General features: G+C 39.2%; 2 protein-coding genes across 2 annotated transcripts in view; one reads left to right on the forward strand and one right to left on the reverse strand.

Annotated features, from left to right (window-relative positions):
- LOC137941891 (glutamine--tRNA ligase-like) overlaps positions 1-4,038 on the forward strand; it is a 33,616-nt gene extending 29,578 nt beyond the window's left edge. The window contains exon 23 of the mRNA XM_068787502.1: positions 3,755-4,038. Within this exon, the coding sequence (XP_068643603.1) occupies positions 3,755-3,852 (98 nt within the window). The 3' untranslated portion in view covers positions 3,853-4,038. The remainder of the gene's footprint in view (positions 1-3,754) is intronic.
- A 5,621-nt stretch (positions 4,039-9,659) lies between these two features.
- On the reverse strand, positions 9,660-11,673 carry LOC137941629 (MYB-like transcription factor EOBI). The gene is made up of 3 exons (XM_068787121.1): positions 11,236-11,673; positions 11,013-11,142; positions 9,660-10,671 (listed from the first exon to the last, which is right to left on the reverse strand). Exons 1-3 carry the CDS (start codon positions 11,354-11,356, stop codon positions 10,056-10,058), a joined length of 867 nt encoding a protein of 288 aa, XP_068643222.1. The 5' UTR covers positions 11,357-11,673; the 3' UTR covers positions 9,660-10,055.
- Positions 11,674-11,791: the final 118 nt, after the last annotated feature.

Consider the following 11,791-nt stretch of genomic DNA (forward strand, 5'->3'; position numbering starts at 1 on the left):
TGCCTTATTCAAACTTGCTCAAATAATCTGAAGTGACTAGGGGTGGCACTGAGCCAAGCTCGCTCGTGAGTGGTTTGGGCATAAGCTCAACTTGATTTGGTTTTTATCAACCTCAAGCCAAACTCTAACTCTAAATCAAGTTTGGTAACCAAAATAAGCCGAGCTAACATAAGCTAAAGTTCAGCTTGCAAGCTCCCTAGCAGCTCATTCCCTCAAGTTAAGGTGAAAAAAATTTCACTGGGTTCAAATTCATTCTCACCTATGACTCCCTCTCTCTCTCACTCCGTAATTCCTTCTCTAACCCATTCACAATAAATTCTCTGTTAAAAGAAGGTACTTTTTCTGTCTAAAATAGTAGATGTTGTACTTTTCCCTGTCAAAAACTATAAATGCTGTAGATATGTTATTGGGTTTTGAGCGGAGATTAACTTCAGGTGGGGTTTCTTCTCCTGCTTTCTTCCCTCAGCGGATTTCTTCTTTCTATCTTCTTCCATCCATGGTTTTGTTACTCAGCGAGTCGACTCGCCGACTTGGGACTAGCCTGAGTCGACTTGCTCTTTCAAATGATTGATTTGGGTTGGAAGGGCCGAACCACCCCAACTCCCTGAAGAACTGCTGTAGAAAATAAGGATCAGACAAGTCAGGTGGTCGAATTGGGGAGGCTTGCGGTTGCCGGCCGATTATCTGATTCATATCCATCTGGTGCTGGACGGCAAGTCTGGCCTCTTCTCAACAGTGATAGTCATTGTCCATGTCAGAGCTCTCTATTTTCAGCATCATCTCTTCCTGCTTAAATCTGTTGTCCATCTCAGACTCTCCATTTAAATACCTCCAAAGGTTGTTGGGAATTTTATAAATCCTTCCAGATGTCTTTCAGGAGAATTTAAGGAAACAGAGAATAGGGGATCAAAACTCACATTCCGGCTCCATAATTCATATATTGTCTGGGTGGAAAATTCTCCCTTCACCACTCTATCATTGCATCTTTTTCCTAGCTCCCATTTTTCTAGTCTAATGAGCTCCTTTGTTTCTGAATTGGGATCTCTTTCTTCTAGACGGAGGACCCAAATTGCAGAATATGGGAGAGAGGAGTGCATTGTGTGTGTCATTGATCAGTCTCACCTAATTAACCAGGTCATTGGAACCAGTTTAATAATATAAAAAATTATATTTGTAGTTTTCTTTTTGTAACTTTTGAAATTTTTTTGGCATTGTTTTGCTCTTAAGGAGCCTGTTATCCGAGTCGGACCGCTGAGTCGGGTGACTCGATCCGTCTTGGAAATCAGGTCTTGATTTCAAGTAAGAAAACCATGCTTCTATCTGCTCCTCTTCTTCCTCATCCTTTTGGCACTGCATTTGCCTCCACCCCCCCTCTTAACTTTCATTTTTCCATTTTGTAAATGGCGGTGGCCCCGCCACTTGAAGAAGGGGGTGTGACCCTTCCCCTCTTAACACTGGGAGGGGCAGCTGCAGCAGCCCCCTATTTTTGTGAATATCAGAGGGACGTTAGTGCTTTCTTCTTTTCTATCTTCCTCCCAACTTCTTCTCCTCTTCTTTGACCCAATTTCTTCCTCATCCCATTTCCTCCTTTTTTTTTTTAATCTTTTCGTTTTGTAAACAGCGCCATGCCACTGCCATTTCAAATACTGAAAAGGAGGCTCACACCCTCTTCCCCCTCACCTGTAGTCGAGTCGATCTTGAGCCAATGAAATTTTATTTGAGTTGAGCATTGGTTCATGTACTGGCTCTAGTTGAAGCTTAAGATCGAGCGCGCACCAAGGGGTTATGGAAGCCTAGCCTGACCTGCCATGGTTTGAGCTTGGGTCAGGTTATTGTCATCCGTAGTAGTGACTCTTATTATTTTCTAATCTTTTCAAGTTAATTTGTAGGCAATGGTACAAGAACCAGCCCTAACTATGAATCAGACTCTTTTAATCCTTTTGTGTATGTATGTGCTGATAGGAAACCATAGCAAAAAGTAATTGACAGAATTTTTTTGGTTGTTTGTACCATTTTTTAGGGATGGGAAAAAATTTCTCTTTGTTCCTCTTAATTCTTCTTGCCTTTAAAGAATGTTAAACAAGAAAGAAAAACGACGAAGGAACATTCAAGTGGTTCTTGATCACTCAACTCTTACTTCTACTTTTTTTTATTATTGATGGACGCAAACATTACAGTTAATTCTTCTATTGTATCCTATGGCAAAAAAAAAATGCAAGAAACTTAGGAAAAGGGTATTTTTCATCAGGAAAAGTTTCCAATAAGAAAATTAGTCAAAGGAAAAATGATTTTTTGTCATTTAGTTTTATTATCGTGTCATAAACAGGTCATTTATGTTCTGGGCAAGCATTGTTCCCAATAAACTGGCTGCAGTGTTCCCCAGTTTGATAGTTTGTTGGAAAAGTATAAGTTAAAACAGATGATTAAGTATAAGTTCATACTGTATGTGTTTTGCTTGGTTGAATCAGGTCAGAAAGAAACCAGCTATCAAACCAAACTGGTGCCTGTAGCATTTCTTCCTCATTTTTTCCAGATTTGCATTCTTTTGGAATTTTTGTATAAATTAGCAGTTTATATATTTGATTTAACACTGCTCAGCTCTAAGTTCTTTAAATTCAAAGGCCGGCCTCCGTATCTTGGTTACTGTTCAGGCCGTCTGTGTTTTTTTTTTTTTGAAAAAGATGTATTAATAAAACAGAAGAAAATTACAAAGTTTGAGGGAGCATTTCCCTTACAACCAGTGATTGTAGGGTAGCTCCCTGCCTAGCAAGTACATCTGCCGCTGAATTTGCGGATCTCGGAATGTGGGTCCAACATCAAGAAACAATTGAGTTAATATCTAAAATTTCCTTAAATGTATCCCAGTGTCTCCACGGAGGAGAAAACACTCTCACACCAACCAATCACCACTTTTGAATCCCCTTCAACTTGGAGGGGCCCACTACATCTTTCTTTGAAAACACGAAGACCGGAGAGGAGAGCCTGTAACTCAGCATTCGTAGAGTTAGAAATACCAAGGGGGCCCGCATACGTGAAGAGCTGATTGCCGGAATGATCTGAAATTACTCCACCATAACCAGAAATACCAGGGTTGCCAAGAGATGAGCCATCAAAATTTAGGCCATCTGTGTCTTCGCCCACTAACATTATAAGATTGAAAAACAACATGCCGATTTGAATGCAGAACCGATCCTGCTGTTTCTGAAATTTCCTAATAATGTGATCTTGTATGCTTGCCTTACTTTCCCAATTTTATCTGTGTCAGCTAAAATGAAAGTATCTGCAGAAATGTCTTTTTATGAACTCTATAAGCTTTGCTATGAGTAGAATAACCCAAAAAATTCTTATATCAGCCCTAGAATCAAACTTCCCTACTTTTTCGTTTGGTTCTTTCAATATGAACATTTTTCATCGTTTTAAAGTAGGTAATTTTGGGACCTTATTTGAATGGGAGCATCTGGAGAAATTTTGCTCAGAAAAAGTGCTAGGCCTTGCATGTGGCATAGAAGGGTAGCGCGGCAAGGGATTGATAAAGCAGTTTTCCTTGCTCATATTTATTCTGAGTCAAACATATTTTTCATCCATGTTATCTAGTAGAAAAATGTTGATGTACGAGGTGGAAGTCTTGAATTATCAGATTGAGGATGGATTTACCCTCCCACCCATTCCACCTAATAAAGCCAGTGAGTGGTGAGCTCAGGCGGTGCATTCAAACAAAATATCGAATTGAACACTCGATTTTTTATTGTTTCAGGTTATTTTGCGGTGGATCCTGATTCAACCCCAGAGAAACTTGTCTTCAACAGAACAGTCACCCTCCGGGATTCCTATACCAAAGGTGGCAGCAAGTAAGTGCGGCAAGTGCAAGTTTGCATTGTCAAATATTTTAGTCACTATTCAAAAGGAAAAGAAAAGTGATGTTATTGTGCTATGTATTTTTTTTCTTTCTTTCTTGAGAAAGATGTGCAGGTAATTTACCTGTTCTTGTAGTGGTTCTCACAGTATTACATGCATACCAAAATTTTGGCTTCCTTTCAACTGAATTGAATGATCAGTAGGTAGGGGGAAAATAATCTCCCCTCTCCCATCTCTAATTGCTTAGACCAAGAAGAGGCGTAGGGAGGCCTCTCCACCCACTCGATTTAGTGGAACTAAAAAATTAACAGGTGGGAGAAGAGCCTACACCACCCCCAGTCTCCATTCAAGTAGACGGTGAAGGTGAGGGTGGAGACCCCCCCTCGCTCTTCCTCTTTGCCGTTGGGAAATGGTGATCTTCCCATCAAGGCACTGGGTGGAGAATATTTCTTTCTAGGTGGGTTCCATCTCTTGCTTTGCTTATAATTTGTTGCTTATGTAGCAAATAACTGTTACCAATGGGCGTTTTAACTTTCACTCAACTTCGAACTGGCTGTCTTGATAACTTTATTTCATTTTGTATAATTAGCTAATTAGCTAACAAAAAGTTTTTAATTAGGCACTATGACAAAAACCTTAAACTTGTTACTCAGTTTTATGGCAGCCTTAAAGGTATACCATAATACAATAACGATATTGATATCGACTATTATGGGGTAATAATTGAGATAATAGAGTTATGCAACCTACATAATTTTTTTGTTTATGTACTAAAATATACATGGTTTGATGTATGTAACTGAAGGCTTAACATTAGCACGTTAGCACAAAGTGCATCGATAGCCTTTTTGCATTGACATGTCTAGTAGAGCAAGTGTTCTACATAGATGACCCTAAAGATGGTGGTCCATGGGTATGTTAAATAAAGGGTAATGAATCGAATTGTGTATGATTACTTCATAGTATCCAATAGGACAATGAAGAAGTAGTGCTAGTTAAGACAGATGTTCTATTTGAGTCTACTTCATTGCCACATTAAGGGGTAGCTGCTCAGATGTAAATAAAGCGACCAAATGGTAGTTTCATTATTGAGGAAGGTGAGGAGGAAGACTGTGTTAGAAGAAGTGTAAGACATGGGAAGATGAAGTTGGAGAAGAGATGAGGGAGAGGAAGATGAGGCTGAAGACAGAGAAACTGGGCGGTGGCCCATGATAGATTTAAACACAACATCACAATAATTAATTTTATTAATATGTAATTTAAAACATTTGTGTTGTGGTTCAACAACATTGACAACAGCCCGAGTCGAGCCAGAGTTTCCCCTTGTTCACGAGTGGAGGCATCTAACCGCTTAAGCCTGCAGTGTGACCCTTTGGTAGTGTAGCTTTGTAGCATCTTCCCTTTTTCTTATTTATAAACAATACTGATATTGTCTAATTTATATAGATACTTTTTCATTATAACTTTTCACATCCAAGCCTTCTACATCCCTTGCAGAAGTGATTTGGGGGGGTACTTATAGGGGCCAAACCATTAAGAAGGCACTGTATTAATTTTAAAAAATTAAAAAAAAATTATTTACCAGCAAAACTTTCCTATTACTAATGGATTTTTACATATTGTGATAATATAGAAATTAATTGATAAATACAATGCCATTGTTATTTTTCATCCAAAGATATTTGAAATAATATTTAAAATATATTTAATCGCCGACAGATACTTTCGCCACAAGTTTTTTTCACAATAAATAAAAATATATTGAATGGTAAAATTTTTCTGTAGACAAATAACTGTTTAGAAATAATATTATATTTTGACAACTATTTAAAAAAATTAAAATAAAAATAACTTCCAAAAATATGTCACCGATTTTTAAAAAAAATATTAGAATAAGAATTTTCATAGTTTAGGTGTCATAATTCTTTGCCAATAATTATTTTAGTAAAAAACAAAATTTGGTGAAATATTTTGCAGTCAATTATTTTCTTATTTTCAGCAGAATTTTCTGTCCAAAACATTATTTTTTACATGTTACCAACTGCAAAATTGGTCGATGAAAGTAAACTTAGTAGCAAAATTTTATTTTTTTTGGCAATTTTTCCCCCAAACAAAACTTCATTTCTTGAAGTGAATTTCTTAAAAATTGGTATTAAAAAAGGAAACAATTTGAGAAATACGAGCTTTAAACCCCTATTCAAAGTTATTTCTAGAACCTCAAACCTAGTGCCTTAATGCAATACAAATACTTTACATTTACATATAGAAGATTGTAGGCTAGAATATCAGATGCATTGTTAGGGAAAGTTCCATTAGCAACATGCTATGCCATAAGTGGCTCCACCGGTGCACTAAAATCTTTCACTAGTTTTGAGGCCAAGAAATCGAGTATTTATATTGATTTGCATACATTAATTTAAAATTACGAGTAATTTATTCTTGGATGATAGATACATGTTGAACTATTCTCAATACCCTAATTCATGTGTGGCTTCCTTTCGAAGTTCTTATTGTTAGATTAAATGAATTTCTAAATACAACATGAAATTCATAACCTATAAACGGAAGCGGTCACTTAAATCTAATCATGGCGATCAATTTCCATAAGAACAGACTTGTCTATTCGGAAACTCTTTGATAGAAAACACAGACTAGACCAGATCCGTAACCGCTTAAACTCCTTTTTCAAAGATGGGTCATATTTGAACGTGTCTAACACTTAAAGTATAAAAAGTTTTGAATGAATGGAGGTAGAGTTAAACTTTACAAGTTATTGGGAGAAACCATGACTTTTATGACCTGCTACAGGGTGATTGAAGATCATTAGAAGTTTTCTTTGATCTGTAGTTTTTGCAAACCTTCAAACTGGTAGCTGAATGCGAAAAAGAAGAACAGATGTTACAGTTTGGAGGTATCCAATCTTTGCTTTCGTATGGGTTGACAAAAAACTAGATCATTCTGTTGTTGTTCATTTGAGAGTCTCATGATTCTACAGGACTCCTCAGCGAAAAACATTCTCCCTTGGAGGAGTCCTGACAAAGGAATTCCAATCTGCCTTCTTGCTCTTATCGACTCCCTTCTCTATCTTCATCATTCAGCAGCCAGTAACGGCGTAGTGGGACCTAACTGAGACGATGTATTCTCCTTTCTGGGAATGAGAGAGCTCAATCTGTACATATTCTCCCAAGCCTCGACAAGTCCTGGTGAATTTATTTCGAAAAGATGTAAGAAAGGACCAGAAGCAGACCATCGATTCCTTGGGGAGGAGAGTATCCGGCAACCCCTAGGCACATTTTCCATCTTTAGCTTTCATCTAGTTTTCAGGGAAACCGAACAACTTCAATCATGGTTTGGATTCTCTGGCTCGGAACACAGAAGCGCATTGGAGGATAAGTCAGAGAACCAGCGGGCTCCTATTATTGACAAGCGCATGCTTCCTAGTTTGTTTGTTTCTTACTAGGTTGTTCCTTATTTTGCTTAAGCTTTTCTTTTTCTCGTCTGTCCTCTGTCCTTGCTGATACAGGAAAGGATAAGATTGAAACACCCAACTTCCCCGTCTCAGTTAATTAGATGCTTAAAACCGGAAGCATTTTAATCCAATTTTTTTAATAATTATTCCAAACGGAGTTTCGGATATATATATAATACGAAAAGCTATTTGGTGCAAAATTTCAGTCATCCGATCATGGTTAACACCTATCTCAGCCGTATGATCATAAGATAGTGTTTTGTATGTTTCGTACCAAATAGTTTTTCTTATTGGATTCACCCTTATATATATGCGAAACAGGTAAAACACTCTCTCAGCCATGTAATCATAATCAACGGCGCGAAACAAGGGCGAGGTTATGGGAGTCGACGACGACAAGGAGGGATGGGAGAGCTATGGGTTAGGCAAGAAATGAAAAGAGAAAAAGAAAGGGGAGCAGAGGAGCGGGAACTGGGTTTCATTTTACGGCGTTGATCATGATCGGACGGCTGAGATAACCGTTTCGCACCAAAATGAAAATGAATTTTTGGTTCAAGTTTTTTTTTTTACATTGATATACATGTTGTTTTGATACCGTGTTAAAGTTAGTTTATATTTATTTTAAAATAACTAGCCCAAGTAATGAATCTTTTCCAAATAACTAACAGCCAAAATTTTCAATGTATTAATCATGCAGGATTATTCCCACTAACAAGTCGTGAGAATATCAATGTATAGCTAACGATGCGAAAAAAAAAACCAGCTTTTCAATCCGACTTTGGATGCCATATATGCGGGGGAGTTGATACGTGATTTTCTTCCTAATGTTTATAAACGGATGAGAATCATAGAATATCATATCCAAACTGGCCAGTTTACAGCCTTATCTGTGCTTTCCACGGAACAAATGATGGAATGAGTTCCTCTTTAGTCCTAGTAATCGTCTTTAGCTAAAAAAAAAACTTGCAAGTTTATCTTCTTTTTACATTTTTCCATGCTTCTGACGTAGTTCTCACTAGTTTCAGGATGATCAAGCACTGATTAGTTTACTATTTTTGAAGCCATAAACAATGTTAAAGCTTTGGAAATTCTGAGCCACCATGAGTGGACCTTCCGTTGATGACTGAGGTCGATATTTATTCTCCAGGTGACCCACCATTACTGTAGAAACCATTATTGATTGGTCAGTAGGCTTTTGAACTCCACAGTAAGACGGCTCCACTTCCGAGGGGATAACAACTGTTTGCATTAGATTATTTCGATCGTTTCAGGATGTATTGTTTCTCATCCAAACGAAACTTTGCCCCGAGCCCTGGAAATCCTTTCCCATCCAAAAGAGGAAAAAGACCGATGAGACCCAGGTGGTTCATTTCGGTTGTAGACTCTGGTTGTCCGGGATCTCTGCGACTCATGAGTGGCTTTAAGATAAGCCCCCTGCCATGGAAAGCAGAGTCCATGCAACGTGGGGTTGGCTTGGATTTTGATGGGGAGACGACTAAGGGAAGGGAAGGGGGCTCTTTTGAAGGACAACCGTGCCTCTGTGAGACTTCAGTCGCTTCACGGGTCTCTGTGAAGTGAAAGGTCGAAGAGATTGAAAGGCGACCGCCGAAAGCTCAGCCGCTCGTCACTGTACGTATGACGACGTCCGACTATCTTCTGGGATAAGGTTCCTGAAAGTGACCATCTTTTACATGAAAACCCCTTTCCCAAGATGATCTGCATAGTTTCCGCATTATGATGCTTGGTGGAAATTATAGCCTTTTTTTTTTTAGGAAAACTTTTGGGGTTTGGCACACACCGGAAGATCTGGCAGCTAAATGTTCCATTATTCTGAGGCAGGAGCAAGCTTGCTGGGCATTTCCATGGTTCCTCTTCCAACGAACTAATCTTCGAATTGCCCATAAATAAAAAAAATTCCCAAATTCTTCTTTCCAAATTACCAGTTGGGTACGACTGGTTCCCTGGACTGACTAGGCTACTGAATGTAAATGGTATAAAACCAATCTTCCAAGTTAATTAAGCGGAACTGTCCAGGTTCAGTGAAGCCAAATTCTCCAGAAAAGAGATTCTTTGACAAAGGCATACGCAATAAACGCATAGATCGTCATGCCAGGGGTGGGGACACGAAGACACTTGCGAAGGGTAAAAGATTTCTGAGCTTGTGGGTGGCTGATCATCGAAGGAGTCCAATCCGCCATGATTGATTCATCATGTAGTAGCGTCATCGGTCCAAAGAATCAAAACCATTCTTGTGGAACGGGGCATCTTCCGTAAGAGGAAACATAGCAGTATAATAGTGATCAAGGCTGAGGAACCCTTTTGTTTCATTGTATCAGATCAACAAGTTACCAGGAATAATGTTCCACTGATTCGGAAAGAGAATCAAAGAGAACAGAAAAAGAAAGAAAGAAAGCTAACACAGTAAGAGAAGGCTCCACCAAGTACGCTTCCAAAACAATCACATTCTCTTAGATTTACATGAAGTGACTGTGCACATGATCCTCTTAGTTGGCCGAGGACCACTTAATCAATCGGCAAATGATTCGCAGCTCTCGAGTTCTGCTACTTCAATCCTAAGAACATTTCCATTACACTTACAGCAGACTTTTAGGGGAAAATTTAAAAGAAAAGGATCTACCTAGGTTTAGCAAACTTTTCGTACCTGCAACTTGCACCTTTGCAAACTAAACATGTACAATGGGATTCCTCATTCCACGGTCCCTGAATTGCACTATGATGCGGTCCTCATGATTGGCCTTAACTCGTCCATGTCCCACAGATTCTCTGTCATGTCGTGAACCCAGCTGCGATCGGCCATGGAGGAATCGGTGGCGGCACAGTCCAGCCCTGCTGCAGACGCGTACCCCAGGTTTAATGACTCAAAATCGTAGCTGGTGTCAGCACAGTAGCCTCTGAGTAATGGGTTGTACAGAATGCTGTCAAAGGCATTGTTAGGACTCGTTGGAAACTCTGGGATTTCTGGGAATTGAGTGATCTTCTTCGTGTCCGAGGAGATGCTAGGACTACAGTCATCCCCCAAACTGTTGGAGTTACTCTGGGTTTTGTTACAGTCGCTTGTTGGGGAATCCGGTTGGGATGACTCAAAGGCCTGGTTGAAGATGGCGGGCGTCGAGTTCGACGCGTCAATGGCTGAAGAGGACTGCATCTGAGTTGATTGCATCTGTTGGAGAAGTCTGGGCATCCAGAAGAAACGGATTGCGTCACGGAACTTTGTGCTGTTTGCGTCGATCTTTAATTGTCTCGCTTGCTTTTGAACTCTTGTTCTCCAATAATTCTTGATTTCGTTATCTGTCCGTCCAGGGAGATGTTGTGCAATTCTGGACCACCTGCAAGATCAAAAGAACACGATCTATCTCTTGGGTAGCAAACAAATTGCAGAAAAACTAGATTAAAACACTGTTTTGTTCCTAAAGAACTTCGAATGATAACTCTTTGGGTATTTCATTTGACGATCAGTTAAAAGAGTAAACCATCAAAAAGAACAAATGCACGTGTTACAGAATTAGATTTGGCAGGCAAAACTGCAAACCTTGAAGCAATAGATGACCATATCACAACTTGTTGATGTTTTCCTCTTCTTAACACATGGATGTGCTTTCTAGAATGCTGAACTAAATTAACATGGGCGAAGAAAGAATCAGCTAACAAAACTGGCTGAACTTCTCACCTGTTCCCCCATTTGGAATGGAGTTCAAGAATTAGAAGCTGTTCTGCTGGTGTAAGGTTTCCACGTTTCACATCGGGTTTCAGGTAATTGAGCCATCTCAGTCTGCAACTCTTTCCAGTTCTCTTCAGACCTGTGAAAAGAGTAAAATCAGTAGAGGACATGGCATGAAAGGCGTATCAATTAATCAAAACAAATTCACCCATTCTAAGAAACTCGTCTATACCCGAACATCTAGCGAGAAGATTCCAACGCCCTTCACCATGAGAAGATATGTAGTGAATCAGCACACTGTCCTCTTCGAGAGTCCATGGCCCTTTCCTCAGCTCCGCTTCTTTGGAGGCCATTGCTGCTGCCTTTTTCTAGACTCAAAGAAGACCAAGAAATGTACACAAAGACGGCTTGTAGCGACTGGAAAGATTTATAGGGACCCAGCAGGAAAGAGTAGTTAAAAGTAAAAGCCTGCTGGAGTTTCGACTCTTCCGATCAAATCCCTTGCTTTAAAACGAATCAGGATTGGATTTTCTGGGGGTAAATCTCCAAGGACCAAGACCTCAAATGCCAAAATGAATAGAAACTTTGCTGCTTTTCGTTATTGGAAAAGAAGCCCGACTTTCATGGGGAATCGGTCATTCAACTTCCTTAGTTTCTAGATTCTCTTTAATCTGAAACGTGTTTGACTGAACAACAGAACATCGAAATTAAATAACAATGTAAACATGTGGTTTTTTTTTTCTCGTTTCTTCCTGGTTTGTCTGCATTTCAACTTTAAGCAGTTAAAA

This window comes from Aristolochia californica, unplaced genomic scaffold (assembly GCF_029961685.1).
Source record: "Aristolochia californica isolate CCGP_79_NKW_82.1479 unplaced genomic scaffold, dmAriCali1.0.hap1 SCAF_9, whole genome shotgun sequence".
Lineage (NCBI taxonomy): Eukaryota > Viridiplantae > Streptophyta > Magnoliopsida > Piperales > Aristolochiaceae > Aristolochia > Aristolochia californica.